The 20,309-nt window shown below is 50.6% G+C and overlaps 1 protein-coding gene and 1 long non-coding RNA gene across 6 annotated transcripts in view; one reads left to right on the top strand and one right to left on the bottom strand.

Moving 5' to 3' along the window:
- Window positions 1-3,569, bottom strand: part of Agap1 (ArfGAP with GTPase domain, ankyrin repeat and PH domain 1) — a 483,149-nt gene extending 479,580 nt beyond the window's left edge. For 3 of the 4 annotated variants that reach the window (XM_004868376.4, XM_004868378.4, XM_004868380.4), the window contains exon 1: window positions 2,784-3,569. In XM_004868376.4, the coding sequence (XP_004868433.1) occupies window positions 2,784-2,946 (163 nt within the window). In that variant the 5' untranslated portion in view covers window positions 2,947-3,569. The remainder of the gene's footprint in view (window positions 1-2,783) is intronic. The other variant, XM_087209308.1, reaches the window with a different exon arrangement.
- A 73-nt stretch (window positions 3,570-3,642) lies between these two features.
- LOC106008021 (uncharacterized) lies at window positions 3,643-12,326 on the top strand. 2 transcript variants are annotated; one of them, XR_015450540.1, is made up of 3 exons: window positions 3,728-4,117; window positions 6,358-10,248; window positions 10,747-12,326. It is a non-coding gene; the product is annotated as an uncharacterized LOC106008021 (long non-coding RNA). The 2 variants fall into 2 exon arrangements; XR_001182572.3 differs by lacking the exon at window positions 10,747-12,326 and having other exon boundaries at window positions 3,643-4,117; window positions 6,358-7,623.
- Window positions 12,327-20,309: the final 7,983 nt, after the last annotated feature.

Here is a 20,309-nt window from a genome sequence, read left to right as displayed (position 1 = left end):
AATACTGAAGAGAAACTGTATCTTGAAAGATTCTTCATAATACTGAAAAGGGCTCACACTGTGGAAATCAAAAAGCTTTGTAGAATAGGACCCCAATTTTGTGTGTGTATACACAGAAGGAGAAAAGTCTAACTGATACCCCCTAAAATGAAGACAGTTTTCTGTTATGGGGGACAAGGGATTTTAAAAATATTTGCTATGATATGCACAAGCCTTCCAGGTTGGAAATCATTCTATTTGAAAACTGAGAAAGTTGTACACGTACGTATCTGGGAGTGCAGTCCAGTGCAGCTACTGGGGTGCTCCGCGCACGCTCAGCCAGGGTTCCTCAGGTGTGGGCCGCCTCTGTGCCCTCAGCAACGCCCCAGGCCTCGGGATCAGGGTGAGTGAGGCTCCACACAGTTCTCTCCTCGCCCGACAATGTCGTCGGGCCACAGCTGCGCAGTTCTCTCAGCCCGCACAGCACCGTGAAGCGGACGAGGCCCCGTCAACGTGTTAGAATTGGCACACACGGGAAAACACTTCGAGACAGCAACCGAACTTCGACAGAAGGAAGAAGGGGAGGTCCGAAGGAGCACTGTTTTGGGAAGCCAAGACTTGGGCCCCAAATGATCCTTGGTTCCGGCCAGACTTTGAGCAACTTCATCAGCTGTCTGGGGCGCCACTGTCTCTCCCCAAAGCTCCACCCCCTGCTCTATGCAGATAATGAAGCTGCGCCACCCTGCTTCACAAGGCTGGCACCAACACACGATGGATGACATTATGAGTACCCGGGCATCTGTGTTGAAGTTCTCTACAGATGAACTTCGGTGTCACTGCTGATAATGGCCAACAGAGGCATATCGGAATGCTTCTTAGGCCTCCCTAAGCCAGTACAGCCATGACACGGTACAGACATTCCTATGTTTAAGGAAAGATAATGGCATTATCAAAGCCTGGCACAGGATCCATCCACTGATTCTGAATCTTATTAAAAATGACAAAGATCCCAGCCAACAAGGACCCTGAAGTCTCATCTTGTAAAGGTAGGCATGAAGTTATCAAAAAAAAAAATGCCATCACCTTCAAACCAAACAAATTTAAAGGAAGAAGAAAACAAAAATGCAGCCACACCCTCTTGCCAGAAAGTCAACGGGCTTCCCTGGAAGTACTGGAGACTCCGAGTGCAGCTTCAGGAATGGGAAATGAAAGAGGTATGGGGAGTCACACTCAGCTAGAGTTCTTCCCTCCCGCTGCTGCAGCAAGGTGCTGTGGGCCTGGCACACTCCATGCCTGGCACCAGCTTTCAAAGTGTTTCATCACACTTCCGCAGATGCAGCCAGAGAGCTAGGAAGAGTGAGCAGTACACCTTCCACTACTGCCGGCCCCGACCCAGATCCTGGCTGCAATGTCTAAATTATCAGAAGTCAGGTGCAGGTCCCAGGGTCTCCCACTGCGAGCCACAAAGGCAGAGTCCCCTCTCTCTCGATGACACTGGAAGCATCCTAACCTGCCTACAGGGCAGCTGGGTTCGAGCGCCAGGCCTCCCCACACTGCAGGAGGCTGTGATCCTCCCCTGGAATGAGCAATTCGCCTACAGATCGGTGGGCCAGTCAGCCACCCTGGCAGGGACACGGTTCAAGTCCACAAGGCTGCCAAACGCCAAGGGGATCAGCAACACGACATCCACCTCCTGCACCTGGCTGGCCAAGTTCCGACCAAGACACTTTGGGGTTGGTACTGAGACTACACGGTACCAAGACAAAGCCCTCCTGGCTCTCACTCCCAGCTGGAGCTGCTTTCAGACACTCTCCTGCCAGCCCTGAATGGAGCCAGCGTTCCTCAGCAGAGGTCTCACCAGACCCTGAGCAGGACTCTGCCATGGCCCAGCCACTCTGCAGGCCTTTAACACCACTGGTCAACAGCAATGCCTCCACGTCACCCACGTATGTACCACCTGCTCCCCCAGGTCCTCGAGGGACCAAATAAACAAAGAGAGGAAAACAATTCCGGAGCTCAAGAGCAGAGAAATGGGAGCCCCAGGCAGTCCAGAGAGAACGCAGGCCCAGGAAAGGTGGACAGCAGATTGCCTTGGTGCTCCCGCAGGGATGCTGCCCCGCTTGCAAGCAGGCAAGGAGTGTTCTGCCCAGCTCCAACAGCGTCCCACAGCATGCTCCACGTGGGTGGCCCCGAGTGCCAGGACTGTGGAAGTGAGCCCTGTTTTCCGAGGGCTCTTTTCACTGAACCAGGGACTTCGGGTACACAACAGACTGTGCAGCCCAGCATGCGCACGGGGCAGGAGACGGTGCCCTGGACAGGGTGCTGCCTGCAGCCGGCGCTGGCTCCCTGCAAGGGCTGAGTCCAGCTGCTTCCCTGCGCCCCACCTGGTCAAAGACACTGGAGGGCAGCCCCGCAGCGCCTTAGCACGCTGGCCAGAACAGTTCTTCCAGCAGCAGCGCCTCTCCAAACACGTCTTCAGCGTCCAGCAAGACGCTTGGCCCGGGCCTGGTAACCTGTCAAGGGTGCCATCCCCACCAGCTGCCCCCAGGCGTCGTCCGGGCCGGGGCACTCGGGCGACTTTCTCCCGAGAAAGAGTCTATTGTCCATTACCCAACCGACGCTGACAACCCATCTTCCCCGGCAGGCTCGTGGAGCGCCTGGCCTGGCAGGACAGGAAGCCCTGCAGTGCTCCCTCCCTCGGCGGGGCAGCCGCGTGCCCCGGGCCGGCGCGTGTGTACACACGCACGCACACGCGCGCGCCCGCTCCCCCGCGCTCCGCCAGCCCCGGGCGGCCGGGCCCTCACCTTCGATGGCGATGACGTGCTCCCGGATCTGGTTCTGCAGCACCGGCTCCTCCACGCGCTCCAGCAGCTCGTAGATGGAGTAGATGTTGGGGTGGACCGACTCGAAGCGCTGGATCTCGGCCCGGATGGCAGCCGAGTTGGCCAGCTGCTGCTGGTAGTTCATGGTGCAGGCGCCGCGCCCGGAGCCGCGCGCCCCGCGCCGCCGCCGCCGCCGCCGCCGCCTCGCGCCCCGGGACCCCGCAGCCCCCGGGGAGCCCGGCCCGCTCGCGGCGGGCAGAGGAGGCGCGAGAAGAAAGGCGCGGGCGGAGCAGGCTGGGGCCGGCCGCGGGCTCAGTTCATGGCCGGGACGCGCGGCCGGCGAGCGGGCGGACCCCGGCGTCCCGGGTCAGCGGGCCGTCCGCGGGGAACGCGCCCCCATGGAGCGCCGCGGCGGCGGCCGGCCCCGGAGGAGGCTCGCGCGGCGCCTTCCTGCCTCCCGGCTAGGCGCTGCCCCGCCGAGCAGCCATTAACGCCGGCAGCCGCCGCGCTCGGAGCGCCGGGGCCGAAGGCCGGCCCGGGACTGGCCTCGCCGCGCCGCGCCGCGCCGCGCCGCGCCGCTCCGCTCCGGGCGCCCGGCCGCGGGGAGGGTCCGCGCTGCGAACTGCGCCGCCCGGCCAGCCAGGGCCCCGCGCCTAGCCGGTCCGAGCCGCAGGCGCTGCGCAAGCCAGCCGCGGAGCCCGCTCCGAGCGCGCCCGCTGCCCGCCGCCCGCCGCCCGGCCAGCCCCCTCCCCGCACGCAGGGCCCCGGCCCACGTCGGCCCCGCCCCCGCCCGGCCCCGCCCCGCCCTCCGCGCTCCGCCACCGCCCTCCGGCCACCGCCGCTGCGTGCTCCGCGGCGCTTCCCAGCGCGCCGGATCCCGGGGAATTGCGCCAGGCCCCGCCCCGCGTCGCCTCGGGGCTCCCTGGGACTTGTAGTCCGCGGCCGGGCCCGCGCGTGGGACGGCGGAGCGCGCGGGAGGCCCGCAGGGTCCCGGCCCCGGCCCCGGTCCGGCCCCCTCGGCGTCCCCGAGCCACCTGGCCCCGTCCCCTGCCTCGGCACCTGGACGCGGCGCGCCAGCCTGCCAGCGCTCTTGTTTGTGTCCGAGCGCCTGGCCCGACGCACCTCTGCGCCCGCCGACTCCCACGACCCCTGTCTGCTGGCGGCCTCACTCCCCCTTCCGTTACTTTCTGCCTCCCTCTTCTGGATATGCACACGGCGCGAGTGCTTCCGAGACCAACTGCTACCAAGACCTTCCTGAGCCCACGCCGGCGGAAGGCCAGGCTGCACCGGTGAACTGAAGTTTCCGGGGATGTGAGGTGCGGCCAGATACCACGGGGGCTTCCTCGGTATCCTTTTCCGCTATCTTTGTTTTTTAATTTGAGCAGTGGGTCTCGAGTGCCGCGAGGCTCCGAAACCCCTGTCCACTCACCCCACCCAATCCCAGGTAAACTGAGGCCTGGGGCCCCGCCGGGCTTGGCGCAGTACAGCGGGGCCCTGCACACAGAGGGCTTGTCCTGTGGGCTTGGAACAAACGCGATTTTTGGAGATTTGCTGGAGCGCCAGGCCCCTCTCCAGTGGTCCTTCCGAAACCCAATCAGGCCGGGCCAGCCCTGCTAGAAGCTTCTGGAGCCTTGCCTGGTCCCCACGCAGGCTGGGATGTCCCACCCACTGTGGTGTCCAGCCTCTTGGTTTCTCGCTCTGGCTTCCAAGATTTCCCGGACAAATGCGCTGACCGTGTTTAGACCGTGACTCGGGCCTTTCTGTGCTGTCCTTGTCCCTAACACTTTGGGTGGGTTCATCTGTGATGCACCTCTAACTGTACACTTAGAAGAAACAATAATAGCAGTCACGCTGTGACCTGTTTCCACTGTTGGGAACAATTGATAGCTCCTCTGCCTTGAAACCCCTTCTCTAAGTGGCTGGGACAGCGTCTCACCAGGCCTCCCTACATTTCTGGCTTCTCAGTCCCTTTTGTGGATGCTTTTTACTTCTCTGCCCTCTGAATGCAGAGGGCCCTGAAACATCCTGAAGCTCCTCTTTTCTAGTTGGGTGATCTCAGTCTTAGCTTTGAGCATCATATGCAGGTCATTGAATCTCAAGCCTAGACCTCGCCCTGAAGAGCAAATCCATGTCCACCTGCCAGCTTGAATCCACCTTGTCTGCAGCTCAGGTTCAACTCTTTCTATCCCCTTCCCTGCTTCTCGTCAAAATCTCTATCCCAGTCACAGGCAATTCAGGCCTCTGTTGACCAGGCTGAAAATCGTGGTGCTATCCCTTTTGGCTCTCCTTTTTTTATATCCCAAAGTGTCAGCTCGGCCTTCAAAAGATCCAGAACCCCACAACTTCTCATCATCCTGCTAAGGTTATGATCGTCCAGTCCCTGGATGAACGCTAAACAACTGATCTAGCAGTTGAACTCCCTGCGTCCCTCACCATCTCAAGAAGGCAGCCTCTTTGAGCTTATAAATCCTAAATCAGGAGATACTGTGCCTCTGGTTAAATCCCCCAACGATTCCCATCCCCATCTGGCCTCCCAAGTCTTCCAGGCTCCATCGAGCTCCTATCAAAAGGAGCTTTTTTTAAAAGTGGGGCAGACCCTCAGCTTTCCCCCTTCCTGGGACCTAACAGAGTGGCCTGCCATGTTTTCCAGAGGCTGGCAGGAAACATGAGACTCCTGCATCAGAAACAAGGGTGGTCTCATTCCTAACAGGAGCAGCCACCAGTGTACCGGCACCCTGGGCACCAGTCTCTGGGTTCCAGGTCCCACAGGCAACACAAGGGACCAGCTGAAGAGGGGAACCCTGAGCTTAGAGAATGCTTGTTCTCATAGGGACAGTTGGTGTGTCTGCCCGTCGCTCCAGGGAGAGACTGTCTTTATGACCATGGACAGGAGACACCATCCCAGAGTTATTTGTCTCCCAGAGTTATTTGCTCTACAGCATCCTTGGCAAGGTAGTCCAGAGGAAAGGCACCCATGGCTCCACTCACGGGTGTGCAAAGTGACAGGCACCAACGAAGGATGGTCACCCACATCTCCTTCCTTAGTCAGCTCTCACTCCCATAACAAAGTGCACAGACTGTGACAAACAATGGAGACTTATTTCCCGGAAGTTCTGCAGGCTGAAAGTCCCAGACCAAGGTTGGCAAGACTGGATTCTCCCGAGCCCTCTCTCCTCAGCATATAGATGGCTGTTTTCTTACTGTGTCTTCACAGTTGTCCCTTTGTATGTGTCTGTGTCCTAACTGACCCTGTCTTAACTGTGCCCCTTCTTTTAAGGACACCAGTCATGTTGGATTAGGGTCCATCCTGATGACCTTGTTTTAACCTAATTACCCTTTGTCTTAGTTACTATTCTCTCGTTGCTGAGACAAAACACCTAACACCCGAAGTTAAAGGGGAAAGGGTTTATTTAACTCACGGTTTGTAGAGGTTTCCATCCATAATCAGTTGGTTCCAAGTCAGGGTGGCACATGACAGAAGAGCAATGGTTAATATCGGTGGAAGATGGCAAGAGCAACACGGGACTTACCAGCGTCTTTTTATCCCTTTTTCCAGACTTTTTCATCCTAGCACCTTGAGCCTAGCATTGCACCAGGAATCATTCACACACTCTGGATTCAGCCACCTCTGAAAAAGCCCCATCTGGTTCTTCATGAGGCTTTCGGGGGCATCTAGACACAGCCACAAGACCCTTCAAAGACTCTGTCTCCAAACACAGTCACATTCTGCTGTCAACTTGTGAGTTTTCGGGGACACAGCTCAGCCCACGACAGTGCCTCTCCTGAAGGACGTCTCTGCTTCCAGCCCATCTTGACCTTTGTGGTCACCCTGGCCTTCTTGCACTTCAACGCACGCCGCCTCAGTACATTGCCAGGTTCCCCTGCCAGGACAGCGCCTCCCCAGCACCCTCTCTGGCTCCACCACTCCTTCCTGTACTTACTCCCAAGCCACTTGCTCAGCGAGACCTTTGCCACCTTACCCAAAGTCACATCCCTTCTCATTGACACTTTGTGTCTCCATTCCTTGCTGTGGTGGAAAGAATGATGGTCCCTGAAGAAGAACCACAAATGTGTTACCTGAAATGGCACAAGGGACCCTGCCGCTGTGCCTGCGTTAAGGGCCTCGAGATGGAGAGGTGATCCTGGGCCGGCTCCAGCGTCATCGAAGGGGTCAGAGTCAGACAAGAGATGTGATGGCAGATGCCGGGGCAGGGTGGGGGCCTGATGGTAAGATGCTGCTGTGGCAGCTTGAAAGGCAGAGGAAGGGGCCACGAGCCAAGGAGTGTAGACGTCTCTGGAAGCCAGAAAAGGCAAGAACTTAGACTCTTTCCCAGAAACCCCAGAAAAAAACCCAGCTGTATTGACCTATGCTGGACTTCTGACCTTTGGAACAACATAATAAACTCATGTTGCTTAAGCCACTTAAATCCATGCTAATTTTCCTAATAATAGGAAGCTAATACCCTTCCTTGGTTTTTTTCTTAGCACTTACTCATGTCTAAATGACCTCCTACTTATCTTGAATATGTCCATGCCGCCCATTAGAACATGAGTTCCATTGGCCAGGATCTTGTCTGTTTTTTTCTCCATTCTAACCCCAGCCCCTATAACAGTGCCTGACGCATAGTAGGTGCCTGATGCAAAGTGTGTGCCAAACTAGTGGCTTCCCTGTTAAATTGTAACTGCCATGCAGACAAGGACCACAGTGTACCTGGGAATACAGAGACTTCCCTTCAGCTGCAGAAGCTCCCCTCTCTGCATGCCAGGCACATAGTAAGTGCTCAATAAAACCTAGCTGAATTAAAACAGAAGTTGCACACAATTGGTTCTTACAGGATCTATGTCTTTATTTCTTTTGCATTTTTAAGTCAGTGTTTATTTTTGGAGTTCTAAAGATTATCTTCCTGATATGTAAGAAAAATGAGCAGTAGAATTATTTAAGGTGGCTTTAAAAAAAGATTTTCATATTTATTGGATATCATTTAAACTAATTTAGTGGAATATATAAACTCAGCATCCCTAATCCAAAGTCCAGAACTTTTTGAGCACCAACATGAGACCACAAATGGAATATTCCACACCATGAAACTTTAGTTTCATGCACAAAATTATTAAAAGTATTGTATAAAGGGGTGGGGAATTTAGCTCAGTGGTGCCACCCCCTGCCTCGCAAGCATGAGTTCCTGAGTTCGATCCCTGGTACCAAAAAAAGAAAAAAGTATTGTATAAAGTTACCTACCTTCAGGGTATGGGTCTGAGTTGTGTATGAAACATAAGTGAATTTTATATTTAAATGTGGATCCCTCCTCAAAATTTCTCATTATGCATGTACAAACATTCCAAAATCTCCCTGCCCCAAAATCTGAAACAGGAAACACTTCTGCTCCACCTGGATAAAGGATTTTCAATTTGTAATAGCTTTTATTAAGATTTTCAAAATCTCATTGAAATTGCAAATGATTCCTAGTTGAAATCCAAGTTTATCTTTCTAAAATAAAGGTACTTGTAGATCCTCAAGGGGCCCTTAAAAACTCTTAGAGAACTTTAGGGGTGACCAGAAGGTGGGGTTCACAAAGGGTAGGGCCGAGCACAAACGGAGCACTGGATGCTACTTTTCGGGGCAGTTTCCCAGTCCTTGTTCATGGCCATCCCCTACCTGACTGTTGCCTTCAGGACCCCACTCCTGCCTCTGCCCTCCCCTCCTCTTTCTTGAGAGCAGATGCACCTCCCGCAGTCTCAGCCCACCATGGTATACTGATCATGATGCTTTAATAGGTTGAGAAATCAGTTTATCTTTTTTTTTTTTTGGTACTGGGGATCGAACTCAGGACCTTGCACTTGTGAGGCTGGCAGCGGCACCACTGAGCTAAATCCCCAGCCCCAGAAATCAGTTTATCAATAAATGAATTGTGCAGGATTGGGTAGCACAGGAAAGGGTAGGATAAGACATTAGGTTATCACAGGTGGTGGGGATCAGTTCTGTTCAAGGTAAGGTTTTTGTTTGGTTGGTTTGTTGTGGATGTTGTTGTTGTTGTTTTGGTGCAATCTTCGTTACTGTGAAGACTGAAGAAGTCCTGTTTCTCAGAGTACAGGCATGGAAGCTGAGGCTCCACCCTGCCTTCTCTCTGAGCCTTTGCTGACACCACTATTCAAGAGCTCCGGTGTTGTATCGGCTTCCTGCTGCTGCCCAACGCATTGCCACAAGCAGTGACTTAAAATAGTGCCCACCAATCACCCTGCAGATCTGGGTGATGACATCTGAGATGGGTCTCCTAAGCTGTCTGCAGGGTGCTTCCATTTTTGAGGCTCTAGGGGGGCACCTGTCCCCTGCCTTTCTAGCACCAGCTTCAAAACATCGGAGCCTCTTCACATCTCTCCCGATCCTCCTACCTCTCTCTTTCATGTGTAAGGACCTCTATGACTATACAAGGACCCTTGACCCCCTCCAACAATCTCATCGCAAGACCCTAAATGTAATGATGTTTGCAAAGTTCCTTATCAGGTGAATTTCCACACGTTCTGATGTAGGGACAGGGACATTTTAGGGGAGCTTTTACTGCCTACCACCATGCTGGGAATAAATGAACACACACAAACACACAGGCTTTGCTTAGTTCACTTAACTACATCACAGGACATTCCCTGGATACAGCCACACCAACGAGTATTTACTGACAAGCTGATAAAAAGGCCTGTCTGCAGAAAATTCAAACACTGTGAACTTCCCTCATTTTCATTTGAAACACATGATTTACTTTAATGTGTTAAAATCCTTTCAAAAAATTCCAAAGGATTAGGAAGGAAACCAGTTAGGCTGAAATGCTGTTATCAATATGTTTAGTGGTTTATGATTCAGAAATATATGTGCTTCTTTATTAACATATGAATTAAGATGTAGCAGCTGGTCTACCATGCACCATGACTTTCAATCACAGAGACGCTGAAAGTCCTTTTAAGATTTCTACGACCCTTGAATATGACAGGCAAACATCTTATTTCTGTAAGGGCAAAGGTGCAGATGTGGCTCTAAACTTCCGTGCACTGCTGCCTGCCGTCCTAATGGAAGGCGAGGCTGCATTGCATTTAGATGTGGGTGCAATCGGAGGCGGCAGTGTGCACACTTGGGTCGTGTTAAGTGTACGCCTGTTGTCAGACTCTCTCCACATTAAGCACCACTCCAGTCCCTGCTGGCCCTGGCCCCAGCACCCACCACCCAACTCTGTTCCTGTGAACCTGACTATTGGGGGCAGCCCTCAGAAGTGAGTCTTGCAGGATTTGTCCTCTGTGTCTGACTCGCTTCATCTCCTCCAGCCTCACGCACGCTGCAGCACGCGCCAGAATTTGCTTCCTTTTGAAGGCTGACTGGTAGTCCATTATGCAGAGAGGCCGAAGTTTGTTCATTGCTCTGCCAAAGGATGCATGGGCTGCCTCCACCTTCCCACCTGCTGTGAGTGATCCTGCCATGAATTTGCACCAAGGTCTCTCTGAGGTCCTGCTTTCAGTTCTTGGGGGATATATCCAGAAGTGGCACTGCTGGGTAGGTCGGTAATGTCACATCAGGGCGAAGTTCAAGTTTACCAAGTTCAGTCTGATACAGGCCAGGGTGAAGTGTGCAGAGAAGTAGAAGGGGGAATTCTTCGGGCATGGTGGTGCATGTCTGCAACCCCAGCACTCTGGGAGGATGAGGCAGGAGGAGTGAAAGTTTGAGACCATCTCAGGCAATTTAGCAAGACTTTGTCTCAAAATTTAAAAATAAAATACAATAAAAGGGTCTGGGGATGCAGTTCAATGTCAAGGCCTGAGATTCAATTCTCAGTGCTGAAAAGAAAAGTTGCCCAGAATGGGCACTGGGAGGGGACTTCAGCACCCCTTTCTCAGATGGGCGAGGGGGCTGGGGCTGCCAGGTGAAGTGGTTCACCTCCCCTCCTACTGCTCCTCCAAACAGAGCTGAGCTTGGGAAGCCACCAGATACTGGACCAGCAGGGTTGGAAATCAACTGGCAACAGCCCCCAAAGCCTTGTGGTGTCAGGTAACAGAGAACAGAGGGCGGCCCTGTGACAAGAGGAAGGAAGGCATCCTGCAGAAACCCCACTGCTGAGTGGAAATGCCCTGCCTGACTGCTAGGAATACAGCCACCTAGAATGTGTTTCGCTACAGTGTTTCCACGGAACCAGCTGCTGCTACTTTTTCTATTTCCCAAGGAGGGTAATAGGCAAAGCGGCCTTGTTCTTCTGCCACCCCAAGCCACCTTCTGCACATGCTACTCCAGTCCTTGCTGATGTCAGCTCCGGGGGAATTAAGATGCATCTACAATTTGCACACCCACCTCAGCTCTTCTTCAATGTTTAAAGTGGGTATTAATAGAGACACGTGCTAAAACAATCATGTAAATCATTCCCTCTGTATGTGAAGTGCAAAATACACGATAATTCTGTTATGCATTCTTCTCTCAAAAAATAGAAGCTTAACTTGCTTACACAAATTCTGCAAACTGATTAAAAAGCTGGTTTTATACACATAGCTTTGGCTGATGAACAAATTAGACATTGAGAAATCAGATGCAAATGAGTAGTTTGCAGACACTTTTGAAATTATATAATCGGCTCCCAGGATCATGTGAAAACCAAGAAACTGCTTAAGAATGGATCTATTGAGACAGCTCAAAGGAGGATTTATGTAATGTTTATCAACTTCATTTTTTCTCATAGTCTTTGTCATCTATTTTTGTAAGCACCTCTGTAATTTAGCCTTCATTTGTTTTATAGATTATCTACTACCGTGTCTTTGGGGCTTGTTAAATTGGAGGATTTAATACATTTGGTAAACTGCTTTTTGATGTGCTCTCTGAATAGAGAATATGCAAAATGACAACCAAAAAAAGATTGCTCTTCTGTTCTTCAATTTTGATTTGAAAATAATTAGACTTCAAGTGTAGTTTCCAAATGTAGATTTAATGTAAATATTTACCAACTGCCACTGAGTGCTACCCTGGGCACCCTCTCACACTCACAGAACCTTCTGAGACCTTGCAAGGAGGTTTTTGCTGTCCACCCCAAGGCCAGGAAGACATCGACTTGTCTAAGGCCACAGCCAGAAATGACACACCAAGAATTTAAAATCCAGCTTTCTGAACATGACTACACAAGCCCTTGTCCCAACCACAGTGTCTCTCCTAATTTTAAAAACTCATATTATATTTATACCCAGTGGAGTACTACTCTGCCATAAAGATAAACTTTGATTTGTAGGAAAATGGATACACCTTGAGACATCATGTTAAGTGAAATAAATCGGGCACACAAGCTTAAATGTCACACAGTTTCTCTTATATGGGAGACCCAAATTATAAATAAAGAGATAGATAATGGGAAACAGGGAGATAATCTTTCTCACATGGGAAGGGAAATGACAGCTGGAGGAAGGAGAGGGAAGGGAGAGGGAGGGGATGAAAAGGAACGAAGATCCCTTTACAGGTACCACCTTCACACAAGGAATGCAAACATGGACTAATAAAAATTAGAAATAACATATATTGTTTGTACTTTGAGATTCTCATAAAGTAAAAAGCTTGCAACATTTAAAAAAAATGTCAGTGGGCTATTTCATCAGCATTACAAAAAGACTGTGTGATGTGGAAGATGGGCCCATCATAGACCGCATCTTGAGCAGTGCGCAGGTCCCTGTGAGCCACCTTGTGTAGTTTGGGATGTTTATACTGCCCTAGCTTCTGCCTTCCCCGAAGGAATGGTTTTTTTGATTGAGTCATGTGACGCGTCCACATGTAACCTCCGTGTAATCTCCATGTGATCGGTTCTGTGAAGACTGAATACATATGGCAGAGGACCCGCTGGCACGTGCCCCGTTAGGACACGCTGCCACACTGTCACACACACACATGCTGACTGTGTACATAGCATCCAAGAGGGGCTGGCTCCAGACCCCGAAGGACACCAGAACCCCTGCTGTTCGAGTCCTTATATACAAGGCGTAGTATCTGCACACAACCCTCACTTCCTCCCATATGCTTTCAATCATCTCTAGATTGCTTATAATACTAGCACCACGGAAATGCTGTGTAAATAGTTGTTGTACTGTATTGTTGAGGAATAATGACCAGAAAAATGACATGTTTGGCACAGGTGCAACTGTCACCGGTTAACAACATAGCCCAGACCAAGATGCCAGGCCAGCAGCGCTCAAAGGGTGCCAGCTGGAGAGAGCCTGTGGGAGCCGAGCGTGCACCTCGGTTCGTTCACCTGGGTTTAGTGGGATGCTCAGCACGTGGTGATTTCAAGTTTTGCTTTCGGGAATTAAAAAAAAAATATTTTGGGGTCATGATTGGTTGGCTCTGCAGATGCAGAACAAACAGATACAGAGGGCCGCCTGCACTGTTTTCTAGCCGGTGATCCTGCTTCGTCTTTTCCCAGCCATCGTTCTCCTGGGACATTTCTCTGTGCCAGTTACAGGAGGAGACAGAGCCCAGGGTTGGCGTGGGCAGAGGGCATCAGGGAAAGAGACAGACGCCCCTTTGTTTTCTCTTTGACTCCTCCCTCCAGTTCTATTTTCCTTTCCTCCACCAAGGGCTCCCTGTCCCATGCAGCCTCCTGGCCAGCAGTGTCCCAAGCCCAGCTGACAGGATGTCAGTTCCTTGCAGACTGTTTCTGTAAGAAGCCTCTCAGCCCTTTTTTATTTTTTATTTTGAGACAGGGTCTTGCTAAGTTGCCCAGATGGGGCTAGAACTTTCGATCCTCCTGCCTCAGCCTCCCCATATGCTGGGATTACAGGTATGCCCCACCATGCTCAGCTCCTTCTAATTCTTGTGGGGGATCTAGCTCAGTGGTAGGGTGCTTGTCTAGCATGCATGAGGCTCTGGGTTCAATCCCCAGTAACGGGGAAAAAACCTTTCTAAAATGCTTTGGCTCACAGCCACGTTTGTGGAACCCCATTGTATTATAAAAACCAAAGCAGTTTCTAGAAGCTTCTTAGAAATGAACACACTCCATTTCTTTCCTGGAAAAGACATTTCTCTGGGATCCAGAGGTTTTGATTGTGCCATCTCAAACCATGTCACCCGACTGACTGGCTACTAGAACAAGGAAGTCACTCTCAGATTTAAAGGGCCAGATGTCCTCACTGGGATGAGGTGGGTATTCCAGCCATTTCTCTGCCCCAGACTCCAAGGTTACCCACCTTCCTCCTTGCCAGTAGCCTGGACACAACATGGGCACAGCCTCCACCAAACTGTGCTTCTTGGACATGATGTTTGGTCCAGCCGGGCTTAATGCTTGAGACGCCTGGCACTGCAAGAGTAGCTGGTCATGTACTTGCTCCAGGTGGCTCTGATGTATTCGTGGGGAGCTGGAGGCTTCCAGCCTCAAGTCACCCGAAGGTCAAGGGCAGTGGTAGGAGCAGGGACCTCTGTGGGGAACTTCTGAATCAAACCACATGCAGAAACCTGCACCTGCTAATCTTCTCAATTCAAATTCTGGCTCTGCCATGGTTAGTTGTATGCTGAGGAAGATCCAGTTCTCTTCTGGCCTAACCTATACAATGTTATGGTTATGCTTCCAGGGACCGATCCTGCAGTAACCATCACTTTAATTTACACGTGTGAAATTGAATCTTTGTTGTCTTTTTACATTATTTTCTCAAACACCAAGTACATCTAACTGAATGTAGTTTAAATATGCAGTCTGCAATCTTATTCTCTTTTTTCAAGATGGATACATTCATAGCCTGGCTTAAGGTTAGCATAAAAATGGGAATGGTCAACCACTGAACATATGTTTAGTGAGCACATGCTCTTCGAAATGTGGTGCACTGGAGATTCAGGGCACCATCATAAAAGAAATGGAAAGAATTACTCTTTTCTCAGAGCTGCCAGGGTAGACAGAGAGTAAGTTAATACTTTCTCACCACTAATTAACTAACTTCAAGAGTCACTCGAGTGGACTTGAGTGAAGTCACACTTTATGTTACAGTCACATTTTGGTGTCTCTAGCCCAAGGATCGAGGCCAGATTTTCCTTTTCCTATCTCCTGGATCCATGCATTTATTACCCTGTGGCACTTTTCTTCATTTGAACTTCGATCTTCATAAATGTGAGGAGCTAAAGCCCCAGACAGAGTGCCAACAACCAGAAGTTGGTCAAGCTTTGGCACATGGCAAGGACATTGGCTTGTCTGGAAGAGAGAGAATAAATGTTTGCAGAAGAATAAAACCAAAAAGCTCTGGGAGATTTAAAAAGGGTTTTCAGGCTCCATGTGAGGAGATAGGGAAAGGAGAGGAGACCAGTGAAGTGTCGCCAGCACTGAAACAAGAAAGAAAAGCAATATGACAAAAGGGGAATTTTCATTAAATTTTACTGTATGGCATGTGATCCTTTAGAAAAAATATGACATTCTTTTCTTACCATAGGAAATCAGTGAAATCTACATTCCTTGCACATGTGTTGAACTTGGTGCAGAATTTTATGTTGAATAGAAGGAAGGGAGACCAGTGGGGAGCAAGTGGCAGCCCTGGCGGGATCCACTGCCCACAGGTATGGGTATGTGGTCTGGACAGGAGCGGGGCTCTGGCCTCACCGAGCTTGCTGGAGCTGCCTTTCCATGAAGTCACCAGAAGAACCCTGTGGCTGAGCGAAGACCCAGCCTGGGCTGTCCAGTGCCACAGAAAATAGGATGGGATATGGGTGGGGATACAGGTACATACGGGTCCCCTCGCTAGAAATGGGCTGGTTGGTCACGGCTGGGGACAGACCTGGGGGGCAGTTTGGGACCAGTGATGCCTTGCAAACCAACTTTGTGAAGCTGGCTCCTCTGAGCTCGCCTCAGCAATTGCAACACAGGTCTCCAGGTGCTGCAGACAACAGGAAACCGGCAGCAACGCTGCTCTGAGAGAGAAGCGAACAGCCTGTCTTCAGGATGCTACAAGGAAGCTGAGCTGGTGCCGGGGGTGGTCTCAGGTCAACCGAAGATCCAAACAGGCTGGAGGCAGCAGAAACCTGACGGAGGACACGGAGTGGCATATTTAAGCCTTAAATGCCATTGCCTCATTTCCAGTATGCTTCAGCTCAGGGCTATCTAGTGGTCATGCACTTCAAGCCAGGTTGGGCTCAGTCTCTTGGTGTCAGTGTGGAAGCCCACCTTCTCTAGCTCTTGTCTTGTTGACTTTCTCTCGACTCTGTTAAAGGTGCGGGGCTCGTGTTCCTTCTTCAGGGGTCACTCTGGCTTTTCTGCAGATGAGGAGCTGGTGTGGTGGGGTTGTCCTCTAATGGAGCTGGGCTCAAATGGACCAGGGGCTTCCTTTGGGCACGGGGCTACTGCTGTGGATTGAATTATGTCCCTCCTCAAATTTGAATGTCAAAACCCTAACTAATCCTCAGTGCCACTCCATTTGGATTTGGGCTGTTAGGCAGTATTGAAGGTTAAATGAGGTCACTACAGGAAGTACTCCAGGTTAAGTGGGGTCCTCATCAGATAGGACTGGAGCTCTCTCTCTCACACAGACCCCAACAGGTCACGGGAATACAAGCTAAGGAGAGTCCCCACCAGGATCTGACCACCGGCACATCAATCTTGGATTTGCAGCTTTCAGAACTGCAAGTACATCTCTGATTTTTAAGGCTCCAAGTCTGTGGTGTTTTGTTATAGCAACATGAGCTAAGATAACCTTCCTAGCTTCCCTGCACCATCTTTCTCTGCGTCCTTCTTCCTAGATGCTCATAGGCACTAAACATGACCATAACCCAGCCTGGAAACACGGTAGCAACGTGTTGTGAAAATACTTATGCCTTTGGCCCTGTGATTCCAATTCTGAGAATTCTTAGGACACAACTTAATGGGAGGAAATGACTGTAAACATCAAAGATGCTCACTGGTTCCAGTATGGAACCAACCCACAATAGGCAATAGTGTGTTAACGTGGGGAAATACAATATGGTGAAACTGCAAATACTGTAGAAGGGTTCATATAGAGATTTGGTAAATGCAGTTTGTACTGTATGATTTTAAAAGGTGAAAATGCTACTTTTTGCGAATATTTTAGCTAGAAATCCACAAAACATGAACCTATGTGAAGGAAGACAAGGAGAGAGTATGTCAAAATAAACACAGCTGGTTCAGGGTGGTGGGATGGTGGGGAAATTTCAGCATTTCTGCTTATCGTTGAAGTTTCATTGCTTCTGCAAAGAACAAAACAAGGCCTACGCTGGTTGCCCAGTCCTCAGCAGCACTTTCTCTGCAGCCTGTTTCTCTGCTCCAGGTGGTTTCCAGACCCACGGGAGGCCTTCAATGCCACGGTCCCAGGGGCTCGCTTTCTAACAGAATAGCACATCGGCCAGTCACAGGGGCCACATCCTCCCCCTCTGTGTAACCAGCACAGCGGCCCGACAGCCTCTCTGCACCGTTCCATTAACCTCGCACCTGAGCTCACCTCTGGTTAATAGAAAAACCTCCGTGGAGCCCGCAACCAAGACCAAAGCTATTCTCCACAATGCTGCCCTGGCGAGCTGTACCTCTCGCTGGGCATGAAATTCCTGGGAGCAAATCCTTCTCCAAGACAGAGCTGAATCCTCTGGAGAGGGTCGGGGAACTGGAGTGAGGCCCTGCCTGCCTGGCTGCTTTCACTCCAGGCTGAGTCCCAGCAACAGGCCAGAACTCAGGACTGGGCCCCTGGCTACACACTGCCATTTGAGGTTAAACCTGTGCAGGCTGGGGTGACTATTTTCTGTTTATACAGCACCTTGGTTCATTTTGGTTGGTTTGGGGTTTTTTGGTGGTACTGGGGATTGAACTTAGGACCTTGCACTTTCGAGGCAGGCAGCAGAACTACTGAGCTAAATCCCTGGCCCAGCCTTTGTTCATTTTGAACCGGTTTTCTTTTTAATGTAAACAAATGAATGCATATGGCAGAAAACCAGAGAACACACACACACACACACACACACACACTCACACAGAATCTAAAGAGAAAAAAAAAACTACGCTTCACCCATCAGGCTGCTTCCTGGGAGTAATTGCTGGCAGATTCTCCGCTGCCCTTGGGCACGCCGTATCTGTGTATCTGCAGAATCTATACGAACATTCTGTGAATCTTAAGAACAAGACAAGACAAAATTAGGAGTATGTTGTGCATTGTTCTAGCTTTACATTTCCCACTTATTTACCTTGGAGATCTTACACATGAGAACACATGTTTTAAATGGGTGCATAGTATATTGCTGCCTGGCTCTAATGTGATTTATCCAAATAGACCCTGTAATAGACATCTTGGGCTTTTCCCTCCTGTGCTTGTTTTGCTTGGTAATCAAGTGACCATTTTGTACACATAACTTTGCAAATGTGTTTGTGGGGCAAATTCTTAATGACTGAAAAACTAGGTCAAAGGTAACATGTTAAATTTTGACTTCTGTTGACAAACTGCCTTTAAAGAAGTTGCTTCAGTTTATTCCTCTAGCAACAGTGTATGAAGCTAGCAAGTGTCCCACATTCTAAGTGTGCAAATGCTTTAGTTTCCGCCAAAGATAGTTGAAAAGTGACCTCACCCATTATGTAATGATGCTACCGTCATTATTTAATTTGCATTGCCTTCATTAGGAGGGAGGGTAAACATTGTTTAATATGTTTATTGACCATTTACACCTTTGGTTCCACAAAGGCATTTAATCTTATTATTTTGTTAAGAAAATTAGCTCTTTATGTGCTGATAGATTGTAAAATTTCCCCCGATTATTCACTACTTGAAATTTTGCTTATTCAAATTTTTTTCATACAATGAATATTTAAAATTTTTTATTGATGATTTGAACAATTTTCTCTAGTTTCTAGGCTCTTGCGTTATTTTTAGAGACATCTCCATTCCAAGACTTTAAAATCTCTGTTCATTTTTTTGCCTGGTCCTTTAATAAGGTGAGTTTTTCCATGAACCATCCAGAGGGGCTTGGTTCAGAGGAACTTTCTGTGATGGAGGAAATGTCTTGTGTGGTCCGGAGTGGTGGCCACTACACACTGAGCTCTTGGACTGGGGCTAATGACACGGAGTGAAAGAGCCTTCATTCCTGAATTAATTTAAGTGGCCGCATGTGACTGGTGGCTATTTTAGCACAAAGAACACGCCTAGAGTTTATTTCTGCATGAAGATTGCAGGAAGGATCACTCCCCTTGCTCTCAAATGCCTAACCAGTTGTTCTAATTCTTTCTACTGGACCCACCTCTCCCCCTAGATTCGAAACGTCCCCACTGTCGCATGCTCGATGCCCGTGTGTTTGGTCTATAGCTGGACACCGCTGGGCACCGTTGCTTACAGCCAGCGAGCTTTACACCAGCACAGGGCCTTCCAAGCAGCCCCCAGCCCGGGCTGTCAGTGTGAGTGCCCAGACAGAAACAGCGCTGCTGGCCGCCACGTGAAAGGTGGCGATTGGGTCCCACTTAGTTCCCATTCTATTTCTGGCTTCGATATTTAGCCTGAACTAACAATGACGGCAGGGAACACAGACGGCAGCTGAAGGACTGACACGTGTGATGTTAAGAACAAAACACACACAGGTTTCTCAGAGCTTCCCGGGGAGCCAGCTCCAGGCAAACGGGGCAGGGGGTCTGTGGCAGCTCCTGCGGGGTTCATTCAGGGGTCCTCCCACCTACATCGCAGCTCTTCCTGTTTCGTCCTGGGACGCTCGTGCCCCCACCCCCCCCATCTCTCTCTGGAAGGGCCTGGATTAATTCCTGCTCACAAAATGTCAAGATGTGCTTGCTGGATTGGACTGCACTTTTTTTCTTTCTCATCTCCTGTCCTTTCCTCTCCTGTCCTGTCCTCTCCTCTCCTCTCTTCCCCTCCCCTCTCTTCTCCTCTGCCTTCAACTCCTCCTCCTCCACCTTCTTGTTCCTCTCTCTCTCTCTCTCTCTCTCTCTCCTGAGGATTGAACCAAGAGCCTTCCCACTGGACTACTTCCTCAGCCATCTATGTTTAATTGGAGACAGGGTCTTACCCGAGCTGGGCTCACACTTGTGATCCTCCTGCCGCAGCCCCCCCAGAGTACTGGGATTACAGATGTGCACCATCGCACCTGGCTATGTACCACCACAGGGGAGAAGATCCATCCTGGGCCAGTTGCTGTGGAGTTTCCGTACCATGACGGAGAAGAGACTGACAGACTGACGGCTAGGGTCTCCTTGTCTCCTAGGAAATTTGACTTCTTGGATTGATAACTGGCATGTTGATGGTGGTCCAGGGACAATGTGGAACTGTCTGTTCTCATCCTCTGTGACCTGGCTCTGTTGTATTGCCTTGCTCTGCCCTCAGTGACTCCTCTGGGTGTTGCCACCTCTCCCTGTTCATCTCAGTTTAAACAGCTGGTCACTGAGTCCCTCCCGAGGGTTAAGTGCTCCGGGCCAGTTGCTCGGTGTCTTTTACCTGGGCCTGCCGGGCGGCTTGCTCAGCCTGCCCTGGAGAGGGTGCAGTGCCCCTCCCTCTCACCCCTCGGTGCTCCCCGTTGGAGCCTTCCAGGGTGAG

Source organism: Heterocephalus glaber, unplaced genomic scaffold (assembly GCF_053883595.1).
Source record: "Heterocephalus glaber isolate CG9 unplaced genomic scaffold, H.glaber_assembly_v1.0 deba00001004, whole genome shotgun sequence".
NCBI lineage: Eukaryota > Metazoa > Chordata > Mammalia > Rodentia > Bathyergidae > Heterocephalus > Heterocephalus glaber.
Note: the sequence above shows the minus strand (reverse complement) of the source record. Positions and strands in the feature narration are given on the sequence as shown.